General features: G+C 39.0%; 1 protein-coding gene across 1 annotated transcript; it reads right to left on the reverse strand.

The window, feature by feature from the left end:
• Nucleotides 1-2,005: 2,005 nt before the first annotated feature.
• On the reverse strand, nt 2,006-5,094 carry LOC131152898 (1-aminocyclopropane-1-carboxylate oxidase). Its single transcript, XM_058104848.1, has 4 exons — nt 4,893-5,094; nt 4,416-4,642; nt 3,317-3,650; nt 2,006-2,757 (listed from the first exon to the last, which is right to left on the reverse strand). The coding sequence occupies exons 1-4, from the start codon at nt 5,004-5,006 to the stop codon at nt 2,464-2,466; spliced, it is 969 nt and encodes a 322-aa protein (XP_057960831.1). The 5' UTR covers nt 5,007-5,094; the 3' UTR covers nt 2,006-2,463.
• Nucleotides 5,095-17,764: the final 12,670 nt, after the last annotated feature.

A 17,764-nucleotide genomic window follows, 5' to 3' on the forward strand; every position in this document is an offset into this window, starting at 1 on the left:
ATAGTATTGATTCTTGGCTATGGAGAGTGATATATTTTCCCCCTTTTATGTTATTAAAAAGTGGATGATTCTGAGTTGGTTAAGTATAGCGCCTGGTAAGGTGTCAGATAACAATCTTGTGTTTCCACATGTTAAATTATTGATTAATTAGGTGCTTCTGTGGCAAAATGAGAAAATGCATTATTGACCAAGGTGATTTCTTTGTACCAGCTTTGAAGAGTGGTTTTTTTGTGAAGTAATGGAAATCTATCTCTCTCTGAAGAGTGGTTTTTCCATTGTCATCTTTATTCACTGCCTCAAGCTTGTTGCTGGACCTTCAGAGTGCTAAGTATAAATGGGTTTATACGATGCTTAAAATGTGATGGTATGAATTGATTGTCATCTTTGTTCACTGCTTCAAGCTTGTTGGTGGACCTTCAGAGTGCTGATGTGTGAATGGGGCTTACAGGGTTGATTTGTGAAGGTGCTTTTAAATAAAGGTGGTTTGGCTTGGATGCCTTCATCAAATTTTTTTTTATTTTTTATTTTAAAAACTGTTGTCCCATATTCGGGAGTTGAGAAAACAATGTGCTTCATTGTTAACATGAACTTCCCCGTGTGCTGGTTAGTTGATCTGTTAATCTTATATCTATATATGTTAGATTATCTCATCTAAAGAATGTAAAGAGTCAATAAGAATGGACTTGTTAATCTTTTATTAGTTATAAATGAAAAGCAAATGGATGGGATGGTCATATAATTTACTTTGTCGATGTTTCTCTGTAAACAACTAAACCTTGTTTGCGCGAGTTCTGGTTTTGGAGGACTTCTATTGATACATGTATGTAGCTGGATACACCATTGTTATTCACAATTTCTCTTTTGGATTCCCTGGCCAAGTTGTATTCATGGTGAACTTGGGCTTTCACTGTTAGCAGAAAATGCCTGTTGGCTGGTAGTCTTGTAATATGTTTACTGTTAACTGTTATGATATTAATGCACTAATTTACCATTGTCTCGTAAATCTGTCACTGTTTTTTGGGAGCGACAAAATGAACTTTACCCTTGCATGATTCATAGAAATACTACCCCCCACTTATATTCTTTCCCACTGTTGCCTTCCAACCAAACGCATCATAATACTCTCTTTTAAGCATGAGAACTTGAGAACAGGGTTGAAAATTTTAACCGATACAGGGATGAGACAGAGTCTTTTCCCCCTTCCAGCATGTAGTTTTATACTCTCTCACAAATGATAAGATGGGGATTGAGAGCTCTCGGGATAAGATATGATGTGAAATAAAAAAGGGGCAGGAAAATCACCACACCCTCTGCTTTCTCCTCATAATCCGGTATGACTTGTAGGACCATTACCCTTGAGACAAAAGGGTATATTGACCCCACTGGTGGGTTGGGAAAATGCTGCAATTGTGGGATTATTGGATTCACAATCAAGATCATGAAAATATATCATCATTTGTGGCTGCTTCCATCATTGGCGTGTTGACATCACCTCATGTCTATGCTGGGTGAAAGCATTTTTTGGGTAAAGTCTTTCTTTTTAAGTGCTCCACTGATACATTTTTGTTTTAATCTATAAAATTGTTTTTGTTTTGTGGATATCGAAGTACAATGGGTAAGCACACTTAGTGGTTGGGAGTTTATGATTAGATGAACCATTTTACTCTGCATGATGTCTCAAAATAAAGTGGAGAGCTGGTTTGTGTGGCTCTGCACTTTTGCCTTCATACCCCCCCCCCCCCCATTTATTATTATTATTATTATTATTATTCAGTAAATTTCTTGTTTTATGCCCTCTTTATAGGTGTTGTTTTGGAAGTAGTGTTAGTTTGTCCCATTGTCCCCTCAGCCAAAAAACCAAAAAGCAAAAAAACTCTGCACGATCTGTTTGCTATGGAAAATAAGTATGTATAAAATGCATTTGTTTTCAGGTAAGCTCAAGGAAATGGAACAGAGAGCAGGGAAAAGAGAAATACTGCATATTGCATACTGCCAAACTAAAATATTAGTAATAATAGAATATACTTTATTATTATTTTTATTATAGAGCTATGCATGTCTGGGTCACTTTCTAACACTTCAGTGACGAACTTCAGACCACCACCAGACATGATACCACTGGTGCCTGGTGGGACTCTAAATCCAAGCTTTTAACTTATTCAAAACCCACTTAGCCCAAAAGAAGAACAAGAAAACAACTTATTAAAAGCCCTAATCCAATACAGACCTTTTTAAAAATTAATTACTGATCATCCCGAACAAACTAGAAAACAAAAATAAAAATTAAATCTGACCAAACCTATAACGGTGAGAGTAGTTCTCCATTAGTACCTTAGTTTAGTAACAGTACCCAAATCACTTGCTAGCTAACATTACACATGGACTTTTTTTTTTTTTCTTCTTCTATCTCTTTTTGTTTATTTATTTATTTATTGTTGACGGGAAGAGATGAAAATTAAGGGCTTAAACTGTAGGAATTGGACCCAAGTTCACAGTGCTGGTTTCCATAGTCTTCATGGCTTCAAACCTAGGCTCCTTGGCCTGGAACTTCAGGCCAGCATAAAGCTTCATGTAGTCCTCAAACACAAATTTTGGGTACACTTGGCTCTTCTCTTCTTCTTTTTCCACCAGTTCAGGTGCCGGGAAAATGACAGCGTCACTGCCGGGGTTGTAGAATGAAGCTATGGACATCCTCGTACCATCCGGTTGAGCGATCACACGGTGCATCACACTCTTATACTTGCCATTAGTGATCACCTATGTACAGTATCATAAAACCAAGATGAGGAAGACCATAGAAAAAAGTTTTATTGAGAAGGGTCTTATATTGCTCTAAATCTAGTAGAAGCGACCAAAAAGCAACTAAACTTTTAGAAAGAAAACAAATATGTTAATTTTCTGACAAAAATGAAAACTTCAATTTATTTAGAACTCAAAGAATATGGTGGATGAAAGGATATATTTTTTTCAATAAGAATGAAGTAAAAATTATAGCCACTTTCACCTTTGTGCCCTATATATAGGTGAAAAAAGTGGTCACACAAAATTATTATGGGCATGTGTTCACTTTAAATCTCCTTTTTTTGGGAAGTGTTACTAAGAATTAATGTCTTTCAAAGAATGATGCTTGGTATAAATTTTGAAAATGAGCCGTAGAAATTCATAAGGGGCATGCAGTCTCTTTTTATTATTATTATTATTATTATTCGAAAAAGTATTATTAGAAAAGGCCTTTCAAAAAAATTTATATCTAAATCATGCCGAATAGTGAAAAAGGATAAATGTATCTAAGTAGCCGTAGTAGATTACTAGGTACCTCAAGTTGGTCGCCAAGGTTGATGACAATGGAATGGCGCATGGGGGGAACATCGATCCAACGGCCGTCCTTGAGGAGCTGGAGGCCGCTGACACGGTCGTCCTGGAAGAGGAGGATGAGACCGCCGGCGTCGGTGTGGGCGCGGAGGCCCTTTATGAGCTCCGGCTGGGGGCAGGGAGGGTAGTTGCTCACCTTGGTGCCAAAGGTAGGGCCTTTTGAGCCATAGAAGGCCTTCTTCAGGTACCCTTTCTCCAGCCCTAGATTCTCACACAGCAAATCTAGCAGCTGCTCAGCCAGCTTCTCTATTTCCAATGCAAATTCCCTCATTGCCTCCCTGCTCATTTGTTACCATTTTACAGAACATTACTTACTAAACTAATCAAATCTTTTTTTCTTCTGGTTTGAGTGTGAGAAAGAGAGATGACCACTGGTCCACTACAAAAGAAAATTGACATAAAAGGAACAAACCTAGTTTGTCCTTCACATCTAATATTGCAATTATTCTCTTTTCTTTTGAAAGCTATAGTGTCATATATATATATATATATATATATATATATATATATATATATATATATATTATAAGTGTATAAAAGACAGAAAAGTATGTAGCTGCATGTTCCCCCTCCCTAGAAACAAAAGGGTAGCCCTTAAGATCACTAAACTCTCTCTATATATATATATACACACACTTTTGCCCCTCTCTAGGGCTACTTGTCACAATTAACCATATATTTTTACCCTAACTGAACCGGCTCGAACCCAAACGGGTCTAGATTTACTCTGCATAAAATTTCATTTTTGACGGTCGTCATCATCGGAACAAAGAGACTAGCTAATGTAGGAGAAAAACAAGACAAATTTTCATATCTATAGAATTTTTACAAAAAAAGGTAAGTCTATAGGATCTTGATCCAACAGCTAAATCTTGAATCCATTATGACTACTATATCTATTTTTTATTATTACAAATAATAATATATATGTACATATGTATGTATAATGAAGGAAATTAATTAATTACAATTAAAAGATATACAGTGGCACTTAATTAATTAAATATATAGTGATGAATTAATGAAGAGAGAGCTGAGAGTACCTGTAATCAGGAAGAAGATCAGGGATTTCAGAGATGTTGGAGGAAGGAAGGTGGCGGAGGAAGAAGGTGCTTTCCCAGTCGAGGTCATTGATTTCAGACTCAACAGCTTCGAGGCCTTTACTGGCTACCATTTCCTTGAACCTTTGCTCCATACACTTCCTGTAGTGATCCTTCGTCAGCCTCTCCACCTTGTCCATCAGCTCATGACTTATCCCATGTTTCACCAACTTCAAAAACGGAAAAAAAAAAAAAAAAGGTAATACCTTTTAGTCAGTAAAAGTTAAAGCCTTAAAAAAAAAAGAGAAAACATTAAAGCCTTTCAAGAACAAACAGAGAGAGAGAGAGAGAGAGAGAGAGAGAGAGAAAGAGGAGAAGATAGAGTAGTAGAATTGCTTAGAGAAAAACTCAGACGAATTTTTGCTTTTTTTTTTTTGGGGGGGGGGGGGGGGGGGGGGGGTTTGGTGAGAATTGAAGTACCTCAAAGAAGCCCCAGTTCTCGCAGGCGTCTTTGATGAGATCCATGGTTGTGTTTCTCTCCTCACCATTGAACTTCTCCATGTTGATCACTGGGAAAGTGCAGCTGCTCTCCATTTCTCTCTCCTCCTCTCTTTCTCTCTAGCTAGAGTGAAGTTGGCCTCTTTCTCTTAATCCACGTTATGGGGTTGGAACTTGGATGCAAGGGCGGTGGGTGGGGGAGGGCCAATTTATAGGCGCTTGAGGCTGATGGGCCACAACTAATGTGAAGGTAAAGTGGAACAGTACTTTTCTATCTACTGGCTACTGCTATACAGGTTTCTTAAGTATTTGGTTTTTTCTTTTTATTTAATGAAATGGTATAAACTCTGTGTGTGTATATATATAAAGTAGAGAGCCGCCGCCGCCTAATTTTTTGGGTATGAAGTCTAATTAACAAAATTTTTATTAGATGCTTGGTTGAGTTCACTAAATGAAAGATTTTCTAAAATTTGGACATCTTTTATATTGATAATTTTTTTTTTTTTTTATAACCCGGGACTCCTGCTACCATTGCGCCACTTTGGACACTATGGTGCGATACCAAATTCGAAAGGGTAAAAGTCGCCCGCCCATTAACGCATCTTTGGTAATTCACTAGCGTAATGTCTTAAATAAGAATCAAACCCATGATCTTGAGGTCACCAAAATCACATGTCGCCCTTAATACTTGAGAATTTTTGGATTTGTAGAATCCATAGTTCATTTTTTCCATGATTCTTAAGATCATATGTTTGTTTTTTTTTTTTTAATGGAATGTAGCATCCTAAAAATAGCCTCCATAGGGGACGCCACAACATCTATCCAATACAAGCTTCAACCTTGCCACCCAAAACCCCCCACCCACCCCCTTCAAAACTTGGGGAAAGGCCTCTAATTTGGAGGAGTCAAACCCTAATCTTATCAATGGGGAGTTAGAAGGTGAACCATGATGGGTGGAGGGGAATCACTCAATCACTGGTCGTGATTGAATTCCATGAGGAAACACTCAAGTACACAAAAATACTCTTTGATTCCAATAATAATATATAAATACAAAGAATTCTCAAAATATAGATTCTTCTCTCACTGGTTGCTCTCCCTCTTCTACACCACATACATCACACACACACACACATCTCCATATATATAGCTATGGATGGGATGGTAGGTGAAGATAAATTTCAACAAAAGTGGCCTGGTTGGTGGAGGTGGCTGCCGACTACAGCTTAACAATTCAACAAAATGGGCTGGGGTTGATGAAGGTAACTGCATCAATGTAAGAACCCAAACTGTGATATAGGGAATTAATTAATTAAGAGAGGGGTAAATTGGTAATTAAGCAAGCTTCGCTGACAAAGTTAGAGTTTGTCGACAAAGTCTTTGTAGTTCTTGGTGACGAGGTGCAGAGTTTCGTCGACGAGGAGTGACCGGGTCAAAGAGTTATAAATAAATATTATCATTAATTCTCAGTTAAGAAAACTTAAATTCTTTCTCTATCTCTCTGGAAACTCAACCTACTCTCTATCTCTTTAGATCTCTTCGTCGTATGTAGCGAGAATCGTAGATCCGACGTTACCACAAGGATCAAGGAAGGATTTACTACAAGTTCTACAGATTGGATTTTCGTTTCGAGCATTCTCGGGTTTTGGCCTAAAATAGAGGTAAGGCTCGGTTTTCAGTTATGATTCGGTAGTCTTGTAGGTAACAGAGTTGTGAGCAAGTTTTGTACTGTGGGTTGTAGGTTTTGAAACTCGGTTCGCGGTTTAGGGGCCTTGGAGTTTGAGATTTGTCATTCGAGGAAAAGGTAAGGAGATTCAGTTTATGTCAGTTATTTTTGAAATCAGACTTGGTAGAACTGTGGTTCACAGTCCTATGTGTGTTTTGGTTACTCATTTGGGGAAATCTAATAGGTAAAATTGTGGATTTTTCACGTGATAGTTTTTGGGAAAAAGGGGGTACTGGACTATATTCCCTGATTTTGCTGGAAAACCTTTGGTATATTGTGTTATGTACTGTGTTAAGGATATATGGCCATGCTTTGACTTTGTTAAATTGTGTATGTTTGAAAATTCATGATTTATGGATTACCAAATGGGTGTGGTTTTTTTGGTTATATAAGCATGCATGGTTGTGTTTTAAAATGTAATGCCATAGGAACTGGGTTCCAAGTTGTTCCAGGTACTGAAAGAGTGTCCAACTCTATATCTGAGGGTATGTGTTTATCGTCTGCCATGTTGGTAAGAGTGTCCGGCTCTATATTCGAGGGAGTGAGCCTTACCGGCTGATCACCAAAGGATGTGGATCAACCAGTTTGAAACAGTACGATGCCATGGGAGCCTGGGGTTTTCCATGTGCTGGGGACACCATGTATCGCAGGTCGGCTACGGGTTGACGCCGGGTATCATAGGCCGGCTTCGGGTCGAAAGGTGTGATGACATCGAGTTACTTGATCATGTGTGTGTGCGTGTATGCAAGTTTTTGAAACTATTTGATGAAAGTATTGGAACTGCATTTAACTGTGTATGTTTTGATGTCATGATAACACTCAAATGCCACACATCGATATAACCTGTATTTGCCTTACTGAGAGGTGTCTCATCCCTACTGTACGTACATATTTTTCAGGTCATTCGGGTAACCAAAGCTAGCTACCTGGTGTAGGAGCGTAATTTTGGTGTACTGCGAGAAGTACCTGGGTAAGTCCTAAGCTTATGTTGGGTGGTATTTTGGGGGTTTGGACTACCACCCGGATTTGTGTTGTATTTTGTGGAGTTAGACTCCTTTGTATAGACTCTGGTATGGTATTGTACATGTAGAGAAAGACTTATCTTTCGTTGTGTTTCCGTGGCATATGTGAATGTGTACAGGGTGCCTGGGAACCCCACAGGGACGGACCCTCATTCATTGTACTGTGTCATTGGTGATTTGTATGATACAAGGACATGATTAGGTTACTTATTCACCCTCAGGTCCCAATACTGGGTTCGAGACTTGACAACTTGGTATCAGAGCCAACCAAGTTGCTAGGTCTTGCAGACTTGGTTAGGCATAGCTGTGTGTACATACCAGAGCATAGGAGATTGGATGTGGGTAGAGTAGGTCGAGGGTTGTTTTGTTGCTAGACAAAGACTCATTGGAAGTGTTCTGTATTTTTCCTAGAATGACGATTTTAGTAAAATCATGGCAAACTATTGATGATATTTGTGTCGGTGTGATAGGACTGATCTGGACTCGTGAGGTGGTAGTTAACATGTTTAGTTGTAGATGACTGTGTTAACGGTACATGTAGTAGGGATAATGATAGATTCCTATTGTGCTTTCAGAATGGAGCCTAAGGATAACGATATGGGAAGTGGCTCCGAGGAGACGGGCGAGTGATGAGTCTCCTACTGTGCCTCGAGGACTAACGAGACAGGTCCTACGAGAGATCGGGCTGAGTGTCAGGAGACTCGAATGTTTTCCTAAATCTGTGGGATGCACCATTGCGAGGTTCACACGAATGCAACCTCTGACATTCTTAGGAGGACACGACCCAATGATAGTAGAGGACTGGGTTGAGAAGAACGAGAGGATCTTGGAGGTCCTACACTGCACAGACAATCAGAGAGTTCTTTATGCTACCTTCTAGTTATCTGGGGAGGCAGGGTGATGGTGGATTGTCGTGAGTCTGCTGGAGAAGCAGAGGGCTGGTCCTGTGGAGATGTCTTGGAGCCGTTTCAAGGAAGTGTTCTTCGACAGATACTTCTCGGCTTCTATATGTGACGCTAAGGCAGATGAGTATTCTGCGCTGACTCAGGGGAGTATGATGGTGCAGGCGTATGCTGCTCGATCTATAGAGCTATCCCGATTTGCACCATGTTTGATATCGAACGAGTACGAGAAGACTCGAAGGTTCGAGAAGGGCCTGAGGAAGGAAATTCGCAGATTAGTGGGTATGCTTCAGATCTGTGATTTTTCAGTTTTGGTGGATAAAGCCACTGTGATTGAGACTAGTATCCGAGAAGACAAGGTGGATCAGGAGCCGAAGAAGAGGCCAGTACCTTCTGATTCTCAGTCTGGATCTCATCAGGGATCGTGAAAGAAGCGGAACAGGGGCTCGAGTTACCAACATAATACCGAGCATCAGGGTTCTGAGATGAGCCAAGTGGGTGATCATTGTACCAGGTGCCACAGATGGCATAGTGGTGAGTGCCATCCGTTTGGAGGTAATTGCTACAACTATGGTTAGTCAGGTCACATGGCTTGGGATTGTAACGCACCGAAGAGGGGTACGCCTTCTTTGAGTTAGAATTGGGGGAGTAATCAGGTATCCCGAGGAACCCACCAGATGAACACAGCTCCAACGAGGGTGTACTCGCTTACTCTAGAGGATGCTGAGCATGCGGGAGATGTGGTGACAGGTACCATGATGTTGCTTTTAAATAGAGCTGTGGTTTTATTTGATTCGGGTGCGACCCACTCCTTTATATATGTTAATTTTTTGAAATTGTGTGGGGTGGGGACCCAAGTCATGGAAGAGGAATTGTCTGTAGCCACACCATCTGGGGGTATTTCATTTTGTAGGAGAATGTTAGAGGACTGCCCAGTTGTAATTTAGGGGAAGCTGCTACTAGAAAACCTTGTAGTATATGACATGTCAGGGTTTGATGTTATATTGGGAATAGATTGGTTATTTTTCAGTTATGCTGTGATCGACTATCGTAGGAAGGTGGTAGTGTTCAGACCTCCTGGGGAGCAGGAGTACGAGGTTATGGGATCGTGTGTGCGTTCGACGCCACATATTCTATTGGCATTGCAGGCGAGGAGATTACTCTTGGATGGATGTTAGGGGTACCTAGCTTGTGTGAAGGAACCGCCATAGGATGAGTTGAGACTCAAGGATATTTGGGTAGTCAGTGAATTCCCAGATGTGTTTCCAGATGATTTACTCGGTTTGCCTTCGGATCGTGAGGTGGAGTTCACGATAGAGTTGCTGCCTGGTAAAGCACCGATCTATAAGGCTTCGTACCGGATGGCTCCAACAGAACTTCGAGAGTTGAATGAGCAGTTACAGGAATTATTGGATAGGGGTTTTATTCAACCTAGTGTTTCACTCTAGGGAGCTCCAATATTGTTTGTGAGAAGAAGGATGGGTCGATGCGTATGTGCATTGATTACCGTGAGATTAATAAGATAATTGTGAAGAATCGCTACCCGTTGTCTCGTATTGATGATCTATTTGACCAGTTGCAGGGTACCCAGGTCTTTTTGAAGATTAACCTACGGTCAAGATATCATCAGGTGAGGGTCAGATCTAAAGATGTAGGGAAGACTGCTTTTCGTACCAAATACGACCACTACGAGTTTCTAGTTATGCCATTTGGGTTGACGAATGCTCCGGCAGTGTTCATGGATCTTATGAACAGGGTTTTCCATGAATACCTGGACCGGTTTGTGGTGATGTTTATTGATGATATTTTGGGATACTCGAGGAGTATGGAAGAGCATGAGAACCATCTGGGGTTAGTATTACAAATTCTGTGAGAGAAGAAGCTGTATGCTAAACTAAAGAAGTTTGAATTCTTATTGAATCAAGTGGCATTCTTAGGCCATGTAGTAACTGGTGATGGTATATCAGTTGATCCTAGCAAGATCGAAGCTGTGGTAAGCTAGGCGAGGCCAAAAAATGTACAGGAGGTTCAGAGTTTTCTAGAACTGGCGGGTTATTATCGTCGGTTCGTGGAGGGGTTTATATACCTCTTATTTGGTACATGCTGCTGAGAAGATCTCCTAAGCTCCAGAGTTAGAGTAGGAGGTAGTGGTGCAACAATCTACTCCATAGGTTCCTCTGCTTAAGGAATCTCAGAATTTCGCTGTTGTGTCTCCTCTACTTGAGGATTCTCAATGTTTCTGTAATGACCAGCCTATTTTGCCATATTATATTTTTTTTCCATAATAATAATAATAATAACTCCAACATCTTGCTCGACTATCAAGATCATGATCAACCTGGACCCATAGGTATCAAATACCTATCATACAATTTTGATACTTAAGCAGCAGAAAACATAAAATTATGTATATGCCATAAAACACTAGAAACCATACCAGAGTACTACTAAATCTGTCATATACGTATATATATATATATATATATATATATATATAGTCATCCATAAAAAGTCCCAAAAAGTATCCCTAGGGTCTCAATCCAAAACCCATCTGACCCTAACTCAACAACTTACCCTTTTGACAAGGTAGCCCAATCAGTCTCTACTGTCGCGGAGCTTTATGCGCCTCTCTATCTGGATTTCTTGAAATGTTTATAATGTTGGCATGAGACACCTCTCAGTAAGGGAAATAAACTGACATCAATGTGTGGCAACATGAGTATTCTTGTGTAATAAATATAAACAGTACATAAATCATAATTGATAAAACTGTTTGTAATTTTCTAAATAAAACGTAACCTGTCTTAACATAACATATCATACTATATTTATGTAACATGTAAATCATCTTATATAAATGTAAAATACATGAATTAATACCCAGGATGGATAGCTAGCTGATGTCATGTTTTACCCCCACATGACTGGGTTGTGCAGCTCGTAGGCAGGACCTAGCAATGACTGGCCGACCACGCTAGATCAAACATAAGTCTATAAGTACGATGGACCTGCCCCACCTAGTCCGGACTGCCAGGAGAGTGCTTGCACTACCATGAAGCCACATCAACTGCCATCTCCCAAACTCTACATAACATGTGTGGTAGCACTAACATGAACTTGTACTTGAACTTAAACTTGAACTTTTAGCTACGATATCGTGCTCGTGAAATATAAACTAAACCATCCAAGTTCTAATTACATATAGTACGTTTCAAATACTGTTACATGACTGTTTCATATTCATAATAATACCTAATATGATAATATTTTCATGAATTTAATATATCATACATGATTACGACATCTATGCCAACATAATTCATGGCATCTACACCGACATATCATAACATGTAAATCACGACTTATGCACCAGTATATCATAACGTATTGAACATGAAATTCTTGTACTATTTAACATAATATTTGTTAGCTTTGGTGTGTTCCCAAGAGGGGGGGGGGGTGAATTGGGTATTTAAAACATATCGCCTAGGTTAAACCAGATCAACAGTATTACTTAACCTAGGGTTTGTCTATGCAAAAATAAACCCAATCATTCACAATAAAACACATATGTGCAGTAAACAAATTGTAGAAATGTAAAGAACACGCACAATATATTATCGGGGTTCGGCCAACTGTGCCTACGTCCCCACCTCTAGCTTGCAAGCTTGAGGATTCTCCTTGCGAGGTGGGGAAGGCCCTAACAATCCTCACGGGCTGGATTACCGCCCCCTCAGGCCACGCCTATAATGCAACAGTATTTTTCTCAATAAGAATGGTATAGTGATTATACTTTCATGTAAAGTAGATATGTATCCAATATGCGCAATCACATACATATCAACAATGTAGGTAAATGTAAGTTCAGTGATCTGTATTTTTGTGCAAGCAACACTCAATAAGGTATTATCACTAATATGCTCAAGAGTGTTCTAATCAAGCTATTTCTTTAAAATAGTATATATCAAATTTCAATAATAGATCAGAGTTTCAAATATGTTAGTCAAATATTCAAACTAACTCAAAATATTTCCTTCAATGAAATAAGCACACGAGTAGTTTGAAAAATAGTTTAGCTTGGAGAAAATATTTTGGCACAAAAAAATTAAAGCTATAGAACACTTGTAATAACAATGCAAATATCCTAAACTTGCTAGTTTATCCCAACAAAGATTTATAATATGAAATCAGTGGGATAAAACTAAGCCGAACTCCCCAAAAATAATATCACAAATCACACAAAGCAAATGGGAGTTTTAACACTATCTAGCAATCACAAGCACACTCTATAAACTCTCACAATTTCAAAATGTATCAAAGGAATGGAAATTTGAGAGTATTTGGACAATAAGAGTGTTTGCAAAAGAAAGGATTTTTGGCTAATGATTTTTGCTAATTCTTGCTAATCCTCACAAATGAGCCTATATTTATAGGTAAGGGTAAAATTATAACCGTTTGAGACTTGTTGGGAATTCTTAGAAAAGTTTCAAATTGTTTAAACACAATTAACCCAACTTAACCCGTATTTATCTCAGTTAAAAAAATTTTAACCCGGCGAGGTTTGGGTGGCTGAACCGTGGTTTGGTCGCTGGAACAGACACAATAATAAAGGCTATTAAAATCAGTTCGGTAGCCCGACTTCAAGTTCGGTGGCCCGAATCAAAGTCAGAAACATTGTTTCGTAACTTCGGGTGCCCGGGGCTCAATTTTAACTAAACTATTCGGTAGCTCGAGTTGGTGGAATGTCATTTTCAAGTGGTTCGGGCACTCGTGGACGTTGTGCACAAAAATGTTCGGTCGCCCGAGAGCTTAAGTCAACTGTTGACTTCTCAATAGTTTGGGCGCCCAAGGAGTTTTGAACTCCTGGGGTTTGGTCACCTGAGCTCTCTCAATATCCCTAATAATATTCATTTTTGATGCATTTTTAACACTCCAGTATTTTGTATGATATGTGTGTGAGTGTTGGGACCTAAAGTCATACTATGGTCTTACTGAGGCCGTTTTGAGATAGTCACAAAAATTCGGCATCGGTCGACCGAAGGGTGCCCTAATGACATTCGATACCCTATGGTCAGACTATGGTCTTGTTGAACTTACTACCTACATGCATGACATACAAAGATTATTACAGACCGATATAGATTATTACAGACCAAATTTAAAACATAAATACATTTACAATAGGAATCTTCTTCTTCTTCTTTCTTCTGTTATTTGGATTCTCTATGGAGTAGGCTAGGAGTATGATCTTTAAGTCTTTCAGGCTTCTAAGAATCCTTTCTCATGTGTGTGTACTGAAATAATGACTTGTTCAAGTACTAGGCACACACATTAGAAATATGCAGTTTGTTATAATCAAAACTAGGGATTGGACTCAAAAAGTCAACAATATTCATAAAATCATAGTTCTTGTACTGTTTTCATGGTTTTCCTGAAAACTGAGTAAAACATGCTTATTTTAGAAAAAAAAAATCATAATATTCTAATATAACATAATTTCATGGAAATTATACTCATGCCACACAAATATGAATAATACTTTTATGCATAAAACCTGATTTGAAATCATTTTTCATGATAATTAACATTAAATCCATTTTCGTGTTCAACAATAATATTCTCAAATACTGTGCTATTACATACGTAACTTCTGAAAATAAATGCTGTAATATGGTAAATAATTTCATGAAAAATACTGACTTAATTTATCCCCTTACCTGACTTACTGAGAAACCCACAAAATACTCCAAATTCACACCTGTGTGTTTCCCAACTCAACACCCTGAAATTGTGTTTTCCCCAACCAAACTTCAGTATAATACTATTTAAAACATTTTCTCTAGTCCAACAACACCAAATAACTTATAAAGCCTAAAATGACTAACTTACCCAGATTTTGGGATGGTACCCAAGTTGGCCTAACTAACGAACTACTCCAGCAGACTTGAAGAGAATCTTCCCAGGAGTAGCATGACAGCTTCCGATCTTCGAACCGGCGAAGAACGGAGCCGAAATCGAAGAGAGAGAGAGAGAGAGAGAGAGAGAGAGAGAGAGAGAGAGAGAGAGAGAGAGAGAGAGAGAGAGAGAGAAGAGAGAGAGGGAGGGAGGGAGGGAGGGTTTCCTAAAAATTTTAACGCTGAAAATCTGGAGTAGGTATATTTATAGAATTCAGACTCGTTGACGAGACACGTCACCTTGTTGACGAGTCTATGAAGATAGTTCATCGATGAATACTTACTCCTCATCAACGAGTTTCAGGCACTGAAAATAGCCCTCATGGTAATTTCTCGTCGATGAGATACACAACTCCATCAACGAGTCCAAGAGGCTTGCTTGTCGACGAACACTTTGCACTGGTCGATGAGACCCTACTAAAACCCCTTTTAAAAATCCTTTTTCTCTCCTTTATTTTATTATTTAATTACTATAATTCTTTGGGTCTCTATAGTTTTGCTATTATGTCCCAAAACCTTCTAGGATATCAGTCTACATAGGTTGTTTTCATTTTGAACTGGTTCAACGGGTTTTGTTGGTTTTGTTGTGTGTCTGTCTTTGTACATCACATTTTCATTAAAGATCACATCTATACTTCTGATCACCTTCTTGTTTTAATTATCCCAAATGCGATATCCATACTCATCTTCACCGTAACTGACAAAGGTGCATTTTCGGGACTTTGGATCAAGCTTGTTTCTGACATGATCATTAACATGCACATATGCCGCATGACAAAAAATTTTCAAATGTGAAAGTCTCACATCTTTTTTGCTTCGTACCTCTTCTAGTAGATTGTTTTCCAATGGTACTAATGGACTCCTATTAATGCTGCTGTATTGGCTGCTTCTGCCTAAAACTACCTTGGTAAGCTTGACTGCACACACATGCTTTTGACACTTTTAGTCAATAATTGGTTCCTTTGATCGGCTATGCCATTGTGCTGAGGCGTACCTAGCACAATTCTTTCCATCTTGATACCATGCTTATAGCATAATTTCTTGAACCCGGTGTCATCATACTCACCACCGTTATCAGTTCTCAGCTTCTTGATTTTTAAACCAGTTTTATTTTCAACTATTGCTTTACAAATCTAGAAATCATCAAAGACATCAGATTTTTATTTCAGGAAGTAAACTCATACCTTCCGAGAATCTTGAATAAACGTCATGGGGTAATTCCTTCCACCTAGGGATGAGATGGATTGGTCCCCATACATCTGAGTGGACTAGTTCAAGTATCTTCTTCTTTGGGGTACTGATGAATATTTGGAAACTGAACTTTTTTTTTGTTTCCTAAGTATACAGTCGTCGCACATATCAATCTGTACTGACCGCAGATCACTCAAATTTCCCTTTGAGTGCATCACCCTGAGTCCCTTCTCACTCATGTGACCAAGTCGTTAATGCCAAATGTTGCTATAGACATTTCCTGTAGCAATTGAAATAGACATACATGCATTAGAAGTCATATAAAGTGTTCCACTTTTCTTACATCGTGCAATCGACAGTGCACCCTTTGAAATCTTCCATTTATTGCCAATGAATGTTGTGATGTATCCCTAATCTGCCTGTTGACCAACTGAGATCAAATTCTTTTTCAGGTTTGGAATATATCAGACATCCTTCAACTTCCATACTAACCTGTTAATCTTGATCTTTACAATTCCCTTTTCAGTTATATTGCAAGGTTGATCATTGCCAAGGTATACCTTACCGAAGTCACTTGATATATACTCCGTTAGGCAATCTTTACTGCAAGTGGCATGAAATGAGGCTCTATAGTCTAAAACCGATGAATCCTTCTTGCTCTCCAAAGGGCATATCAACATATCACCTTCTTTTGAAGCAACATTTGCTTCTGTCTTTGCCTTATATTCCTTTCTTGGACCTTTGCATTGGTTTCTGAAATGATTGAACTTTCCACAGTGCTAGCACTCAATGTTCTTTGTGCCCTAGGAACCTCTGAGATTTCTAGATTTGGACCGCCTAGTCCTAGATCTGCCAGAGTTGTTTGATCATCCATGCACACTTCCTTTCCAAGAATCTCTCCCTCGACTTTCCACGTTTAAGGCTGAACTTGAGGTGGAAGCACTGTTTGAATGCATCCTGATCTCTTCTTCAAAATCATACTGACGACTTCATCAAAGTTCAATTTTGATTTTCCTGTAGAACTATTGATCGTAGTAACAACACATTTCCAACACTCAGGTAACTGACTAAGAATCAGTAAGGCGCGAATCTCACTGTCAAACTTAATTTCAACTGAGGCGAGTTAATCCGACAGTTCGTTGAAATTATTCAAATGTCTACTAAAACTTTCACCTGCAGACATGTTCATGGTAAATAACTTCTTCATTAAGTGTACCTTATTGGTGGCTAATGACTGCTAAAACATGTTGGAGAGCGCATCCATAAGAGACTTGGTGATTGTCATATGCTTGATATTGAAGGCAATAGACTTTACCAGCGTAATCCTGATAGCTCCAAGAGCTTTTCAATCAAGCGATTCCCACTCGTCCTCCTTTATGGAATTTGGATTTCCCTTCAATGGTAAGTGCAACTCCTTACCAAACAAGTAGTCCTCAATCTGCATCTTCTAGAAACTGAAGTTGGTACCATTTAACATCTCGATCTTTGAGCTCTTTTCATTCGACATCTCAATTCATCAATCTAGAGATGGAATCAGGTCAAACAGATAGTATGACTAGATTTGGAATGGATGAAAACCTTAGAAATGGTTCAAGTCATTCGAAAAACGGATCTGAAATGACTTCAAAAATCTAGTCAAGCTTTTAGGACAAAATTGGTCAACTTTTCGTTAAACGTAACGGAATATACTCCCCTTTAACGAAATATTCTGATGTCGTTACTGACGACATTAATTAAATCTGTTACTGACGCTGTTAACTAGCTATTGACGTGGCAGGAGGGACCCAGTGATGATGTGGCAGGAGGGACCTAGTGATGACATGACGTTAACGTGGCAGTGGGGCCTTGTGCTAACATGGTAGTGGGGCACAGTGATGATTGTGCTAACTTAGAGCAGGTAAATTTTCAGGGAAGTGGGAGGTCACAATGGACCGCTTAAGTCCCATTTTCCTAGACAAAATTTTTCTTAGACACGTAATTAGTACAATATAGCTCGTGAGACCTCCGATTTGGCGACTTTGCTCAAATATGGCAATTTTACTCCGATCTGGCGACTTTG

Source organism: Malania oleifera, chromosome 4 (genome assembly GCF_029873635.1).
Source record: "Malania oleifera isolate guangnan ecotype guangnan chromosome 4, ASM2987363v1, whole genome shotgun sequence".
In the NCBI taxonomy this organism is placed as follows: Eukaryota; Viridiplantae; Streptophyta; class Magnoliopsida; order Santalales; family Ximeniaceae; genus Malania; species Malania oleifera.

What these genes read in the sequence shown, in the direction of transcription:
- LOC131152898 (XM_058104848.1), bottom strand. Translation starts at nt 5,006, where the DNA reads ATGGAGAGCAGCTGCACTTTCCCAGTGATCAACATGGAGAAGTTCAAT. An exon ending in AGAACTGGGGCTTCTTTGAG is followed by an intron (nt 4,643 to 4,892) that starts GTACTTCAATTC and finishes CCGTTTTTGAAG; the next exon opens with TTGGTGAAACATGGGATAAG. An exon ending in ACCTTGGCGACCAACTTGAG is followed by an intron (nt 2,758 to 3,316) that starts GTACCTAGTAAT and finishes TACTGTACATAG; the next exon opens with GTGATCACTAATGGCAAGTA.